Genomic DNA, 16,361 nt, shown 5'->3' with positions numbered 1-16,361 from the left:
CAACCCAATGCCCTCTATCTTACCTTCTTCACAGGTGAATCCTCCAGACTCTGGCTGGGATAGGGGAGGGGCTGTTCCCCAGTGACTTGGAGTTGGGGAAGAGATCTAGAACTCTAACTCCTCTTCATGGTCCGCATATGAGCAACCCCTCCCACAGTTCCAGAGCTACCTTGGATTGCCGATTTCTGTGGCCTCTGAAAACCTTGCAATGTAAATCATGTTGACTTTGAATTTCTCCCACTCCAGCTGACAAGTCTTTCTCTTCAGGGCTGATAAGTCAGTAACCGCATGGGCGCTGCCGTCCTGCTTCAAACACTTTGTGGCTGTTGCTTCTTTTCTGTTCGTTCCATCCTTGTAGGTTTAAAATTTTCTTTATTGACATTTTAGTGGGGTTTTGGGAGGGAGTGAAATTAGCATTTAATCACCATCTTAACCCAGAGCCCTAACTTCTCTTTTTCAATATATTTAAAAAAATATAACTCCTGGAAATAACCCTACTTGGTCATAGAGGACTGCTACTTTAATGTACTGGGGTTTGTTTATTTTTGTTTTTCTATTTAGAAGTCTTTAAGTGAACATGACTAGCAGGAAATAAGCCTTTCTATGAGGAGGATTCAAGGAAAATGTCTGTAGTGGGATAACTTTTATTTAGTATATGAGAGAAAACCAGAGGCTGGATCCCGGTATGTAGCCTCCAGGCAGCCCCTAAAGGACTAGACCATATAGTGAAGTGTGGGGGGAAGCCCTTTGCTTAATGACCCAGAATAAGTCTCAGGCTTCACTGTTGACATTCCCTGGAGAAGGACTCAGTTGGTGGACTGATTTTATCTTATATCGATTGGGGGAATTCTGTGATAAGAAACTGAGTCCTTGATGCCTTTTTTTTTTTTTTTTAAATTTAAAAAATGTATTAAATGTATTGCGGTGACATTGGTTAATACAATTATATAGGTTTCAAGTGTATAATTCTATAATACATCATCTGTATTTTGCACCCGGAGTTAAATTGGATGCCTTTCTAAAATGCAATCTATCGCTCATTTGGGCCCCAGAATCATTCACTTATTTGTTATTTACTTATTTAATATTCACTGAGCATGTACCATGGGCAAACTGCTATGCTAGCTCTCTGTAACTGAGACAGAACCTGCCCTAGGTAACTCTCTAAGCACCCCTTTGAGAACCTTGAAGAGCAACTAGGAAGGGGTAAATGGAAAGGGGGGTCAGGGTCACATCCAAAGGTGTAACATGGTGACAATAATTTCTCTCTCTCTGTGGCTTGTGATGAGGAATAAGTGAGGGGAATCCTAAAATATCCAGCATGGTTCTTGGCACACAGTAGGATGTCTGGATTTTGAAGGACAGCTTTATGTGGTACAAGGAGTCTTCTATGTGTTATGTCCTCCTGGTACTTATAAACACTAGCATTTTTTGGAGGAACACCTGAAGGGATTTAGAGACTCAAGACAACATAAATGAGTTAGTCCTACTTAAATCAGTCACTGTGACAGCACAACAAGGGCCATGAAGTATTCACAGTGACCACCCAGCTCTTTCGTCATCTTCAACGGGGTGGCAGCCTTGGCCTGGGCTCTCGTATATTCCTGAGGCTGTGCTCTTTCTTTGACCTCACTGTTGTCCTCCTGCCCCTGATGGGAAACAAGTTGTAAGCCTCCTCTCACAAACTGCTTAGCTCACCATTCTCTCTTGCAGACATTTCTGAAATTCTAAGTATTTTTGAGAAATCACTTTTAGCAAAAAAGAAATGTCACACACACGAATTCACGTTCAACAGTCCACCTGTGCCTATGGGCGACAATCCCATGTCGCTGCACAGCTGTTGAAAGCCTCCGGGTGGTGGAGAGGGCAACACAAAGACTGGGTTCAAGTTTCTGCAAGCTGTGTAATCTTGGGCAAATGCATTACTTGTCTGAGCCTTAATTTACCGATCTGTGAAATGGGGACACCCACAGTGTTGTGGTGAGGACTCATGAGATAAAAGGTGTAGCAGTGTCTGTCACACTTCTACTCACGGCTTAATAAACGTAGTGGGTCTTCTTTCGTGGGGTGCCATTCTGGGGCCAGCCGCCGTGTGTGTGCGTGTGTGTGTGTGTGTGTGTGTGCGCGCGTGTGTGTGCGCACGAGAGCGCGCGGCGCTCAGGCCCGCGGTGGGTTTCCCGGGAAGGGCGTGCGTGTGGATGGCTGCGTGTGATGGGCCGCCCTGGGAGTGCGTGGCTGCCCGCGCCAGGCTGAGAACGAGGCGCCCGCGCCCGCCGCTGGTCGGCAGCTCCGGGTGAATGAGCGCGCGTGGGGGAGACGGGCACAGACGTGCGCGCCCGCCTGCTGGCCGGGGTGGGCGGCAGACCACGGGCCGCGGGAAGGTGGGAGGAGGAGGGGAGAGGGAGGGAAGGGCGGGAGCGAGTGAACGAGGGTGGGAGGGCGGTCCGACCGCGGCTGTCGCGGAGCCCCGGCGCGGGCGGCTCAGCTGGGGAGCGAGGAGCACAGCCAGGAGGCGGCGCCACCGGGAGGGAACGCGGAGCCGGGCCGCGCCGTCCTCCTGGGGACAGCACTGCGGGCCGCGGGCCGGGCCGGGCCAGACCCGGGGCAGCGCGTTGGCGGAGTCGCGGTTGCCGGGACGAGCCGAGGGGCGTCGGGCGCCACCGAGAGAACCGGCGAGAGTCCGCGGAGCATTGCCCAGTGGGGCGCCAGGGCCGCCGCGACCGCCCCTTCTCCGGGGACTGGGCAGAGGAGATCCGCCTCCCTGAGGGACCGAGAGGAGCAGGTCGGCCAGTCCGTGCCCGGGGAGGGGTGTGTGTGTGTGTGTGTGTGTGTGCGCCCGCGCGTGCCTGCAGAGGGGTGTGTGCGGAGAGGGATGATGATGATGTGTGTGTGTGTCTGTAAGGAGTGTGTGAATGTGTGGAGGGGCGTGTGCCTTTCCGTGTGACTGTATATACTTAATGTGTCTGTGAGGAAGGTGAGAGAGAGAGAGAGAGAGAGAGAGGAGAGGTGGCTGGGAGCTCACAGAGCTTGGGTCTGAACCCACGTAGGAGGGAGGGGGGCTCCGGAGGACTGAATGTGTGTGCGTGCCCTTGTGTGCAAGGCTGTGTGAAGGGTGAGTGGGTGAGTGTGTCATGGGTGCTCTGTGTGGCTGTGTGTGTGTGATGTAAGGGTGCCAGGTACACGTGTGTTCCTGGCCCACCCTCCCCTTCTCCAACCAGATGTGTGTGCAGGGAGGGGTGTTCTGGGGAGGGTGTAAGGGACTTCTGCAGCAGCTTCTTGCCCAGCTTCACTGCATGGCCATCTTCCCCAGGAACCAGAGATGGCCAAGCTGCCCCTCCCCCAATACTCCTAGGGTTAAGGGGAAGGGAGCAGGCCAAGCCCCAGAAAAACAGGGGAAAGGCTGAAGGGACAGAGCTTCTGCCAGACCTTGGAGCTTGGCTGCCTCTCCATCTCTGCCAGATCACTGGGCCCTGTGCTTTGCCGCATCCAGGGCCTGTACTCTCTGGTCAGAGTGAGTAGAGGGCCAACATCTTAGGTTGGGGCCCCAAGCAGGGGTGGGAAGATGTTGAGACTCATCTATGAAGGTTAGCTCGTTCAAGTTGTATTACCAGAAGGGTGCTGGGCACCTGGTAGCCTCAATAAATATTTGAGAGTGGAAGGGAGGCTAGAAGAGAGGGAGGAAAGGCGTCTGAGGCTGGGAGTTAAGTCCTTCCCATCTACTACCAGTCAAGGATGAGAGCAGCTGGTTTGGTCACACTCAAGTCCCCAAATTGAGCAGGTGGGGGAGGCAGGGGTTTAGGGAGAAGGAGGCTTAGGGAAACTGTAGGGGAGAGATTTGCTGGGGCCTGAATGAAGGAAGGAGCTGCCAACTCTCCTCAGGCAGAACCCTTTGCATCCTGCCCCACCATCAGATTCTCTGTGATCAGAAGCCTCTCTCTGGGGCAATTCGTCCCAGGCAGCCGGGGCTCATGGTGCCTCTCCTTTCTCCAGGACCTTCGTGCTCAAAAGGTGCGGAAGAACTGAGTCCCTTGCCACTGAGGCTACCTGAGACCAAGTGGAGCCATGGCAGGGCATGGCTGTCTGGGGCTGGGGCTGTTCTGCTGGGCCCTGCTTGCTCTTCCCGTGGGCCCCCAGCCTGCTTCCTCAGTCCCAGGCGCCCCTCTCACTACTTTGACCCCACCTCCTCAAAGTGAGGCCTCTGTGCTCTCTCTCAACCTGGGACTTAACTTCAAATTCCACCTTCGGGGACCTGCTGCTGCCTGGGGGAGCCCTGTCATGGAGACTCGGCCACTGTCTCCTGGGCCGAGCCAGGAGCTGGAGGAAGAGGTGGCCAGTGGACTGAGGACTGATCCCCTTTGGGAACTGCTGGTGGGCTCCCTTGGGAACTCCCCCCCAGAGTGGGGTTCTGCTGAAGGCAGCCCTACCCCCTGGGCCTCCTCCCTGCCTCTAGAATCGACATCCCCTCTCTCTGGGCCCACCAACCGGCCTACTGCTCCCTATCAGCCCAGGACGGGCACTGTGACCTGGGACACTGCTCTGACAGCTACAGCACCTCCATCCAGTGCCTCCAGGCTCCCCCAGACTGAGCTGGAGCTGAAGTTTGACATGGCGCTGAGAGCAGGCGCAGCCCCCACACTTGGGCATCGAACTCTGCCCCTGCTGCCCAGCCTGCGGGCCAGTCTGGCGGAGATTGCTGGACGCCTGGGACCCTTTGGTGAGTACCCACTCTATCCTGAAGTGAGTCCCTGCTGGGCTGCTTGGCAGGGAAGAGGAAGCTTCAGTCCGGGCTCCTTTTGCAGGGTTCTTTGGCACTACTTTGTCCCCACTTCGGAACTTCTCAGATGCAAGCCCCACAGGTCCAACTACACCCCTACGCTCTGCCTCCAGAATCTCAGATTCTCCAGGTGAGTGTTTGCTTCTTTGCAACAAATATTTACAGGACACTGCTACATGTCAAGCACTGTACCAGGGGCTTAACCAGCATCCCTTTCTTCCTTGATTCAAGGGTACGTCTGCATTGCTTCCTCCAGGCCCTGGGACATGGGCCACTGTTCCCGGAGGAAATCCCCTCTTTGCCATACTAAGTCTGGTTTGGTCCTTGGAGCTTAGCTCCTGGTGGACACGTGGCTATAATTCCGGGGACAGTGGCTCTCTTAGGGCTTGCAAGTTCTGGGGAAAGACAGGCTTTACATTAAAAGCCCAGAGGCCAAGCCTGGCTGGCAAGATGGCGCTCAAACCCCGTGTGCTCCCTTTGCAGGGCTCTTTGGCACCACTCTGTCTCCACCCCCATCCACCCTGGAGAGAAAGCTCCCAAGCCCAGGCCCACTAGACCCAACTGCTTCCCTAAGCTCTGCTTCGATTGCAACAGCATCACTAGGTGAGTGTCCCATTCATTTGAACTTGACAGTTATTTATTGAGCACTTACTACATGCTAGCCATTAATTGGCATTCTGGGACCCTTTTGTTTCATTGTCATCATAATCATAATCACCATTCTCTTCACTGTCACCATGGAGATACATATTAATGTTCTGAGAACAAGTGTTGCTGGGGACAGTCCCAGAGTTAAGTAATGGTCCTACGGGAGTTTTGCAATCACAGGCAGAGCAGGATATAGACAAATGTATCAGGGGCAAACAGACACAGGAACTCCTTCTTGAATTCCTCAGCCTCAGCACCAACCCCACCCTCCACTCCAGTTTGCTTGACCTGACTCCCCACCCCAACCCCAACCTTGAGGCTCTCTCTCATTTGCTGCCTGACCTGACATGACATGCTGTCAGATATGGGCAGAGCTGGGTCTCTCAGTGGAAAGACATTGAAGATTTTGAGCGAATAGATGCTGTCCTTGTTCAAGGAAGCACATAGACAGCTGGTGGTGCAGAGGAAAGACCACAGACTCCAGAATCTTGAGACTTGGCTTTGAATCCCAGTTACTAACTGGCTAAATAACCTTGGGGCGGGTTACTTAGCATCTCTGAACCTAAATTTTCTTACATATCTAGGGTTTAGTAATAGAACCTATTTTGTTATTATGAAGCTTCCAGATAATTTAAGCTTCTGGCATGAGGCTGGGCACAAAGTAGAAGCTCATTAAATAGTAGCTGTTAACCTAGCTTCTTCCCCCAGTGCATCTCAAATACACTTCCAGACCCTACCTCTTAGACAATGCAAACCCTGGCTCCAAGGTGTGATGGGATAGCACATAACCCACAGGACAGAAGGCACACTGGTTGGGGAGTGGTTCTGGTAGATGAGGCCAAGGGAGCCATGGAGAGGGGCCTCCAGGCCCAGCTTTGCTCTGCAAAGGGTTTATTGTGGCTGTGAATCTTCTCAGCCACCTGGTACTAGAAACCAGCTCAACAGTGGAAACAACTGGTCCCCCAGCTTCTTGCAGCTCCAGACTTGACACAGCACCTGACTCTGGCTCAGTCTTGCATGGTCACTGCACTCCAGGGCATGTGGGTCAGGGGGTTGCCATCTCCTCCCTGTGCAGCCTGGCATGTAGCAGTGACAGGATCTGCTGTGGGGTTGGGGGCAGGCTCTGTGGCCACAGGGGAAGGATGCTGCCTGGCAGTCTGTCAGCCTTGGTGACAGTGCTGGCCAGACAGGTTTAATGAGTCTGGACAGTATCAGAGGCAGCCCAGCTCACCGGCCCCACCCTTCTTCCCCCTCCTCACTGATGGCTGCAGGAACCCAGCCTCCTCCCGATTATTCCGCTTGGATAAACCCCAGAGAGTGACAGTCCTCTTGGAGAGAAGGCCAACGGGCCTTGCTTGAGCCAGTGGCATGTGTGGGGGTAGTGTCAATTAGTTAGGGGACAAAGGGAGTCTCTCTGTGTCTCCCCTAGGACCTCTGTAACCTAGGTGTGGTTAACCTCTAGGGCTTCTGTTCCCTTGCATTAGGTCCCCTTCACCTTGGACAGGGCTTGTATTCAGTCAGTACACGTAGACACACTTGTGTAAGTTGTTAACACATTGAAAGATTTTTATACCATTTGATAAGTACCCATTGCCCTTAGCCCCCTGGGCACGCCCCTCCATTCCCTGACCACCCTGGCCAGCACCTGTGCCATTTCTAGTTGTTAAATATTTTATTTTATTATTATTATTTTTTATTCTCACCCGAGGACGTTTTTTCATTTTTTGTTCAGATAGAGTGGGAGGGAGAGATAGGAAGAGAGAGAGAGAGAAACATCAATGTGAAAGGGACACATCGAGTGGCTGCCTCCTGCATGAGGCAACCAGGGCTGGGGACAAACTGCAACCGAGGTACGTGCCCTTAGTGGGAACCGAACCCGGGTCTCTCTGGACCTCAGGCTGACGCTCTAACCGCTGAGCCAAACTGGCCAGGGCCAGTTGTTAAATATTTTAAATGTCACCCTCACAAAAGTATCAATCCTCCATAATCCTGGAGGTGGGGGTGGGAGAGGGATGGGGGCCAGGACACTGACCAGGCTGCCCATTCCTGCCTCCAGAGTGGAGCCTGCCCTTTGATCTGAGCAGCTGGTAGATAATCAGGCCTGACTTTTCCATAAATCTAGCTGGCCCCTCTCCCCTACTCCTCCCCAGCTAGCTCCAACCTCACCAATTACTCACATTGACATCCCATCCCCTCCCTTGTCCCTGAGGTCAAGAGGGCCTCGGGGCCAGAGTGGGACCATCTCGTAAGGGAGGCCTGCTCAGGAGAGGGATCCTAGGAGTCACTATCTTCTGGGTTCTTCTGGGGGAAACTGAGGGCTCCTTCTGGGGAAGCCTTGGAAGGTGAGACAAGGGGCTGAGGTCAAGTAGACCCTTTAAAGGCAGAAACTGGGTCTTCTTCATCTGTCCCCACCCACATGTGGCCCAGTGCAGGCACGCTGGGCATGCCCTGCCCCCAGGGAGTAGTGCACCTACTCAGAACTCCCTCCTTTGACATCTGAGCTGTGCCTGTACTTTGCCTATTTTCTGGTTTTTATTCCTTCTCTGGCTTCTTAGGAATGTTGAAACTTGCTCTGGTTGCCATGTGCTTTGGGATAGAGGTGAGAGGTGGGGCTTCCTGTGGCCCCAGTGAGCAAGGAGGAGGCATGCAGGGTGGCAGCTGGCACGGGCTGTGGGGCTCCTGGGCACAGTCTCCCTGCCTTGCTGCAGAGCCAACCAAGGCCAAGAGAAGACCAGGCAAATTCACTTTGCAGAAGAAATGAATTGGGCAAGGGCATTGGGGGAACCAAGAAATGAGTGTGAGGAAGGCAGCATGTGTATTTGATCCTGCTAATGTCAGACTGATGCCCACCCCTCATCAGCAAGCTGTCTCTTTCTAGCTATGTCTTTAACTCATGACTGTCTTCATTAGGTCCATCCATCCCAATAATGTTCTTCAAACAGGGTTCACAAAGTAAGGATGTGTTGATGTTCACTCATTTGACTAATTGTTGATTTTCTAAGCAAATTTAGGATGTGCTAAGGAGCAACAGTCTTTTGTTAGTTAAATCAAGAACTAGTTTGAGGCCAGAAATGGTCACACTAACACAAACACAAACTGATGATTGGTGATAAACATTAACCAATAATGATGACACCAATGACAGTCATATATTGAATGTTTATTATGCACCAGGATCTCCAGCTTTGCACACACCATCCATTTATCCTCATAGCGGCCTATGCAGCAGGTACTCTTCCCCATTTCAGACCTGAATGCAATGGAACGGGAACCAGGGCACATGCTGCCATTTGCAACAGGCAGTGAACTGTGGATAGTTAATTTTTTGGCTCCTCCCTCTCTGCCCTCCACAGTTGTCTGCCCTCCTCACTCCTTTCCCTTGTCCTTAGGACTACTGTTTTGCCTTCCCTGGCATGAACTGGCACTGCCTGGGGTGGGGGTGCTCCTGGGGTCTTCCTGTACTATCTAGCTGAGGCATGGTTGGGCATGGCCAGGCAGTTGGGGTAGGAGTCTGGCTGTCAGGAGACCCTCCCTTACCCCCTCATTTTACAGCTGCCTTCCGTGCACCTCCCCATCTTCACCAGGCTGTCCCCATCTTTCGCTACCATCTTTCTCCCTCCATCCTTGCCTGCAGCTGCAGTGCTGCTGAGCATGCTCAGTGGAGTAGGGAGAGGTTCAGCTTCCAGCATGCTCCTCTCTTGCTTCAGGAGAGTAGAATTAGGGCTCTTACTCCTCACCCTTTCTTACTTCCTTTTCTCTCAAGATGTGGGGAAGATGTTGAAGCCCAGGATGTGGCTGGGAGTCCTGAGTTAGTAAACCCCAGAGTAACCCCTGAGGGTCTCACTCACTCAAATGGCATTTTATCCCACTATAATCTCCCTAGTTGTTCCTTCCTAGTAGTTCAAGGGTAGTCTCGAGATCCAGGGGAGTCCATCTCAATGTTACCTTCTAGAAAATGGAGCTAGAACCAAAGGGGAATTTATATATACATATTTTGTTGTTGTTAATCCTCACCCGAGGATACCTTTCCATTAATTTTTAGATAGAGTGGAAGGGAGGGAGGGAGGGAGAGAGAGAGAAACATCAATGTGAGAGAGACACATTGATTGGCTGCCTCTCTCACAACCTCGACCAGGGACTGAACCTGCAACCCAGGTATGTGCCCTTGATCAGGAATCGAACCCGAGACCCTTTGGCTTGTGGGCGGATGCTTTATCCCCTGAGCCAAACTAGCCAGGGCAGGGGGCATTTATATTAAGAGCTTAGACCAATGGCTTTGTGGTTGAATCAGGATGGAGATCACAGCCATGCCTAGGCTGACGGTGGGGGTGTAGCAAGCAGGAAGACCAGTGAATAGGAAAGGTGTTCTCAGAGTGCTGGGTGGGGACAGGAATGTCTCATCTATCCTCCTGTTGCATGTGTGTGTGTGCCCGTGTGTGTGCCCATGTGTGTATGTGCCCGTGTGTGTTTTCCGGAAGAGATAGGGAAGCAGTTGAAAAAGGGCAGGGGGAGTTTCTCCTAGCACCAAAGTGGGAGCTGGGAGTCAGAGGTGCAGAACAAGAGATAAGCAAACTAGTATTAGGAAGAAGCTCTGGAATCATGGAAAGCAGCTCAGACTGGGGCTCAGATATGAATTCTAGAGGCAGCTCTGCTAAATTTGTAACCTTGGACAAGTCATTTTGCCTCTTAGAAGACCCTTATATCTTCATCTGCCAAATAAGAAGATTCATTTATTTAATGTATATCTGCTCAGTGCTAACTCTGTGCAAGGCACCATTGTAGGCACAGGGATTCAGATGTGAGCAAAGCAAACAAAAATTCTTGTGTGTTTTTTTTTTGTTTTGTTTTTTGTTTTTGGTACGTGCCTCTAGCAGGAACCAAACCCAGGACTCTCTGGTCCACAGGCCGATGCTCCAACCACTGAGCCAAACCGGCCAGGGCCGAAAATTTCTGTTTTAATGAAGCTTCCTTTCAGGTGGGAGAATTGAACTAGAGAGGGCTTCCACAGTCCCTTCCAGTTGTAAGATTCTGGGACTTCTTAAAGATCACAAAGTGAGGAAGGGAAATGAGCAAAGCAGGGAGCTAGTAATGGGATGGGGTGGGGTGGGGAAAGCAATGGGAGCTGAAACTACTGCATGAGGAGTTTGATTGGGGGGGGGGGTGTGTTGGTGGCCAAGAGGTGAGAGGTCATGTCTCATGTTTAAGACAAATGTGTCCTGGATGCTGTGAAGACTCTGACTGGCATACAGGCTACTGGCTGCGGAGAGAACAGGAGTGGCAGGGGGAGGGCTGCACAACTGCTTCAGACAAATGTTCTTTGCCCACAGACTCCACCAGCCCCACCTCTGGTCCGGATGAGCCCTCTCCTGCCAGCCTTGGGAACCCTTCTGTGCAGCCGGAGTGTGGGCCAGGGTCCTGCAGCGTTGGAGAATTGCCTGACCCCGAGGGGCAGCCTCCTGCGGCCCCGCTGTCCCTCTTTTTCCTAACCCTGGAGGCTGACTGGGCAGAGGCCAGGGCTCGCTGGGGGTTGGCCTGGGAGGCCCATGTGTATGGGGTAGGCGCCCTCTTCGGCCTGGTGGCCCTGCTGGCCCTGCTGGCCCTGGCCCTCCTGCCCTGGCGCTGCCCTCCTGGCGCCCCCTGCCTGGCGCTGCTGGACGTGCTCCTGCTCTCGGCTGGGACCACGAGGGCTTTCCCGCTCTTCTACGACGCCTATGGGCACCGCGACCGGCTGCCGGCGCTCGCCTGGCTGCTGCTGCAGGACCTTCCGCTGCCTTGCCTGGCCGCCGGCCTGGGGCTGGCCTGCCTGCTGCTGGCCCGGCCGCGCCCGCCGCGGTGTCCCGCCGGCCTGGCTGCGCTGCTGCTCCTGGGCCTGGCGCTGGCGGCGGCCGCAGCCCTCGGGAGCGCCATCCACCGCCCGCTCAGGCCCTTGCGGCTCGCCTCCCGCGGGCTGCACGCCTTCCTCGCCGCCCTCCTGTCCGGGCTCCTGCTGGCGCTTTCCTGCTGGGGGGGCCGGCGGCGGCGGGCCGGAGCGCCCCTGGGAGGGTCCGGCTTCAAGGGCGCCACCCCACTGCCGCAGGCGCGCAGCCCCTTCGCCCCGCGGGATTCCTGGCGGCGCGCGGCGCGCACGGCCCCGGTGGCGGGAACCTTCGGGTTGCTGAGCGGAGCCCTGCAGGGCTACGAGGTGCTGCACGCCCTGGGCTACGGCGGCCAGCCTGGCCTGGAGGGGCCTTGGCCTTGGTGGGCCTTCCAGCTAGGCCTGCGCCTGGGCGAGGTGGGCGTCGCTCTCCCGTTGGCGCTGCTGGGCCTCTATCCCGCGCTCTGCAGCCCCCGCGTGCCGCCGCGCTGTTGGGCCAAACTCTTCCGCTTGTCCCCGGGCCACGCGGCCCCGCTGCTGCCCGGACGCTGGGTCACCGGGCTCCCGGACAAGGAGCCTCTGGGTAGCGCCATCGCGCGCAGAGACGCGGAGCTGCTGCAGCTATGCGCCTTGGCTGGGCCTGGCCCCGACCTCCTACTCCAGGGAGGCGCCTGCCGGGGCTTCGAGGGGGCAGCAGCCAACCCGGCCCCCTCCCCAGCCTCCTCCCCTTGCAGCGATTACACCGTGGACTTCCGCCCGCCCTCCCCAATCAACTTGCGGCGCAGCATCGAGGAGGCCCTCTGCAGCGAGGCCCTGCTCACCCCGGGCCTCTTCCAGGGTCCTGCCTTCGGGGAAGCCCTGCCTGGGCTCGGCCTCTACAGCACCGCCTCGCTGGGGCCAAAGACCGGGTCTGGGCCCAGCGGGAGGTCCGAGGAGGCCCGGGGCACCCCCGTGCTCCCGGAGCCTTCCTCTCCTGGGGCCTGGCCTACTGGCAGTAGCGCATCATCAGGCTCGCTGTGCGGACTCTCCCGGGACAGCTCGTCCATGCTGCTATGCTCCAGCCCAGACAGGCCCCCGCGCTGTCCGCTGGTCTGCGTCCTCAGCCCCCCACGGCCCTCAGAAAGCAGCCTTAGCCTCCCAGCCTCAGGATCCTACCAGGCCCTGTCCCCATCCTCCCGCGACTCCCCAGAGCCTGCTTCTGAGCTGCAGGCCGAAGAGGCCTTGCTGCAGGAGCAATTCCTGGACGCCTGCAGACAGATCGACGAGCTGAGCATGGGCAGCGACACCATAGACCTATGAAGAGAAAGCCCTCCCGGTGTCCGACCGTAGGCCCCTTTCTGGCGCCTGCTCTGCCCAAGACCGGCACACTGTAACCCTTCCCCAGTCCTGCCTGGCTCCGATAACTCTCCCTGTTTCCTTCCCTATCCAGGGGTCCTGAGTGGATGGTCAGCGGCCAGGCTCTGTTGATTGGGAATTAGTGCCACCTTCTCTGAAGCCCTGTGTGCTGATGCCCTCAGCTGCAACTCTAGGCTGGCAGGGATCCCACTTTCCTTGGCCTTCACCAGCAATAAAGCTCCAAGGTGCTCCACTCCCGAATGCCACTCCCCACTCTGGTGCTGAGTGAGAGGGACTATCTTCAGAAGACCTTAGGATGGTCCTCAGTCCTCATACCCACCTCTGCCATGCCCAGGAACCCCATCCCTGCGTGAGTGAGACTCCCTGTTCTCCACATGACCCTTCCCTCTAGAGGGGTCCATGGCCCATCTAGGAGACTCTACAGCTGTTGGGTGGTAGGTGAGGGCTATCAGAGTTAATTTATCAATAAAATATTTTCAGAGGAGAAAGGTCTGACCTTCTTGGAAAAGCTTAGATGAGGCAACAGCAGCAGTGGTTCTGCCAGAACTGGAAGAGAAACAGCATTGGGGTGGGGTGGGTCCATCTCAGACCCCAGGGAACTTCATTCCCAACTGCAAGGAGTTTTGTCCTTTGGCTGGAATGAGTAAGGGTCCTGGGGGCAGCCCCTTGAAGACCCTTTGACTCTCTAGGAAGTGGCTTTTTCAGAGATGAAATATGGCCCTGAGAGGTGAGGCAGAAACTATAGTCTTTGGTGGAAATGTCTACATTCCTAGGAACCTGGCTTCAGGTCCTGGAGTGCAAGGGGCTAGGGGCTGGTTCATAATAAAGTTCTCCATGGAAATGTTGATACACATATCAAGCGCTTGATCACCCTGAGCTGGGAGCCCCAGCAATCTTCCTGCCACATTCCCAGAGGAATTCACACATGCTCCACCCACCCACAGGGCCCCTTCTAGGTTGGACTCACAACCCTTCTTCCCCCGTGGAACACTTATCTCCCATAGGTGCAGACCCTCGCTGAAGAAAGCCTGTCTTCCCCAAACCCCTGCCGCATCCTACCTATCAGTGAATACAGAGACCCATGAATGCATCCAAACCACGAGCACTCATTGTAATACCGCCCTTGTCCAGACCATTTGTTTCTGAGCTCTGTAGTGTGCATTTGTCATTTGGCTAAAATGCAGGAAGTTCAGAGTGGCACTAAAACCGGTTCATAAATTAGGTTTAAAAACAAAAATCTGACAGTGTTTTGGCAGATGTCCTGCACATTACAGGGAGACCTACAGGGGCACACATACTAGGCTTGAAGTGCAAAAACAGAAACTGGCGTGGTTTTTCTTCCAACTCTGTCCATCAGCTGGTGGGGATTTGAGAAGGGAAGGGAGGGAGCCAAGAGGGAAGCAGGCAGGGAGATGAGGCCCAGTGCACTAGTGGAAGAATTAGAGTACTGCTCTCCTTGCACATGAAGACCTGTTTGAGCTGAGAGGAGTGTCCAGGCCCTAAGGTCTCAGAAGGAAGAGGGGAGTCAGTCATGTTTGGGGGGCAGTGAGGGGTCATATTAGGGAAGAAAATGAGAGGAGGGTGGGGCAGGCATGGCTGAGGGGTGGGACTGGAGTGGTTCCAACTCTATCTCCCCCATCACCTGGCTCAGCTTGGCTCAGAAATTCTTGCTGTATTGTCACTCTGGGCTGAGGCCCAGAGAACTGTCAGCCTCCTAATTACAGGCATTTCTCACTGGTGTCCTGGTGGCCCTAGCGCCCCAGCATCAGAGCTGCTTTGTGTCACGGAAGGAGCACTTGCTGTTTGCCTCTGCCCACACTCAGCTTCTCTCTGCCATCTCTTCCTCACCCTAATCCTTGCCAGCTGCTCATTCACTCTTTCCATCAAGGGTTCTTGGGTTCATGAACACATCTGACAAAGCAGTCCAAGCCTCATACACCCATCTCGCAGACTGACTCTTTTCTGTCTGGAAGATCTGAATGGAACTGGTGAGACTGGAAGGGGGGGGGGGCAAGGAAATAACAGCTGGTTGTTCACCAGTTCCAACACTTTTTCCAAAGAATTTACCTTTGACTTTACAAGGAGGCTGAGACTTTGGTGAGACAACCTTTCCTTTTGTCGCATAACAGCTCTTATCCAAAGCAAATTTTCTAGAGGAGTCCAGGTAATCCTAATGCATGCACCCTTCAGTTCCAATTCTTAGTACAACAGGGGACTGAGAGACAAACTCATCTTCATTCATTCAATTTATTTAAAACATTTTATTGAATGCTTACAATGTGCTAGGTGCTGGGGCCAGAGAGGTGAACAAGGTAAAGCTAGCCCTAAACTTAAAAAGTTGAAGGTCTTTTGGGGAAGGCAGACATTAAAGAGTTACTTATAATAGAACAAGTAACTAATAGCAGTTGTGAGAAGTGCTAAGAACAAGACGTGTGCAGTGATATAGGAAGGTTTGGCTTGTAACAGGGAGTGCAGCCAGAGGGATGGGGCTTTCAGAGAGGCTGGCTGAGAACAGCCCAGGCTTCTCACACTTCCTTTCCTGGCTCCTGCACAGTGATGGATGACAGAGAGGCCAGCAGTTTATTTCCCTTTGGAAGACTCTTTGCTGGTGTGGTGCAGGATACCAAGACTGCTGCTATTTAATAAAGAACTCTGTATGTGTCCTGGGTAGATGGATGAGCAAATATTCCTGATCAAAGAACCATGTCATGTCCCTGATATGAATGGATAGGAGCGGATGGGGCTGAGGGGAGCCAGGTCTGAAATTTAAGAAGCGTTAAAAGTGTCAGCTGCATCAACATCCTCTACTAGGGCACAAAACTCCTTCGCACTGTTGGTGGCTGCTGCCCCCTGATGGGCACAGGGACACAGTTTCATTTTGTCCTTTAAGGAAGGTTTGGGTCCTAGATATTTAAAACTTAGCATTGTAGGGAATGTCCCAAAGGAATGTTGGAAGAGCCCTCTTCCTCCCGTTCTTTTCTCTGTACACACTGCAGCCAGGACTGGGAAGGCCTCCCCATCGCTGGGGCCCTAACGTCTGCAACTGAATCTTTAGGGATGGAAATTTGATTGCTAAAGTGGTGAGGGGGCAGGAGAGGAGGAGGAAAAAAGGAAGGAATGTGGAATCTCAAACCAACTTTATTTGAATAACACATCCCATTTCCTTTGTCTATTTGTCTCTCTTTACCCTGAATAGGATTAACCCCATAGCCTTAGAAATCTGTTTGGTATTTCAATACTTTCTCTCCTGAGTTATGTGTTTCAAAATAACGGTGGCATTTTCTTTTAAGTATGTATTTATTACTTACTTGGAGCTAGGGTTTCATAAATTGGATGCTGTGTTCTCCCTTTTCCTCCATTACTGTCAATCAGTCATCCATCCATCCATCCATCCATCCAGAATTTAAGGAAAGTAAATGGGGTTTGAAGAGAAAAGTAAACTTACTTTTCTTTTTTTTTTCCCCCACTTTTTGTTCAGGTAGAGTGGGAGGGAGAGAGAGGAACAGAGAGAGAGAGAAACATCGATGTGAAAGGGACACATCGAGTGGTTGCCACCCGCACAACCGACCAGGGCTGGGGACAAACTGCAACCGAGGTACATGCCCTTAGCGGGAACCAAACCCGGGTCTCTCTGGACCGCAGGCCGACGCTCTAACCGCTGAGCCAAACCGGCCAGGGCTAAACTTACTTTTCATTGAACCATTTGTACTTTTTGAACTTTTACTACCA

The 16,361-nt window shown here is 53.6% G+C and overlaps 1 protein-coding gene across 3 annotated transcripts; it reads left to right on the top strand.

The window, feature by feature from the left end:
- Positions 1–2,662: 2,662 nt before the first annotated feature.
- PRRT4 (proline rich transmembrane protein 4) lies at positions 2,663–13,116 on the top strand. Of its 3 annotated transcripts, none has more exons than XM_036247111.1 (5): positions 2,663–2,782; positions 3,991–4,714; positions 4,800–4,904; positions 5,258–5,377; positions 10,750–13,116. In XM_036247111.1, exons 2-5 carry the CDS (start codon positions 4,063–4,065, stop codon positions 12,573–12,575), a joined length of 2,703 nt encoding a protein of 900 aa, XP_036103004.1. In that variant the 5' UTR covers positions 2,663–2,782; positions 3,991–4,062; the 3' UTR covers positions 12,576–13,116. The 3 variants fall into 3 exon arrangements, with proteins under 3 accessions (XP_036103004.1, XP_036103006.1, XP_036103005.1); XM_036247113.1 differs by lacking the exon at positions 2,663–2,782 and having other exon boundaries at positions 4,062–4,714; positions 10,750–10,976; positions 12,011–12,346; XM_036247112.1 differs by lacking the exon at positions 2,663–2,782 and having other exon boundaries at positions 4,062–4,714; positions 5,258–5,383; positions 10,750–13,071.
- The last annotated feature ends 3,245 nt before the right edge of the window (positions 13,117–16,361 follow it).

Source organism: Molossus molossus, unplaced genomic scaffold (assembly GCF_014108415.1).
Source record: "Molossus molossus isolate mMolMol1 unplaced genomic scaffold, mMolMol1.p scaffold_m16_p_7, whole genome shotgun sequence".
In the NCBI taxonomy this organism is placed as follows: Eukaryota; Metazoa; Chordata; class Mammalia; order Chiroptera; family Molossidae; genus Molossus; species Molossus molossus.
The sequence above is the reverse complement of the archived record's forward strand: the minus strand, read 5'-3'. Positions and strand labels throughout refer to the sequence as shown.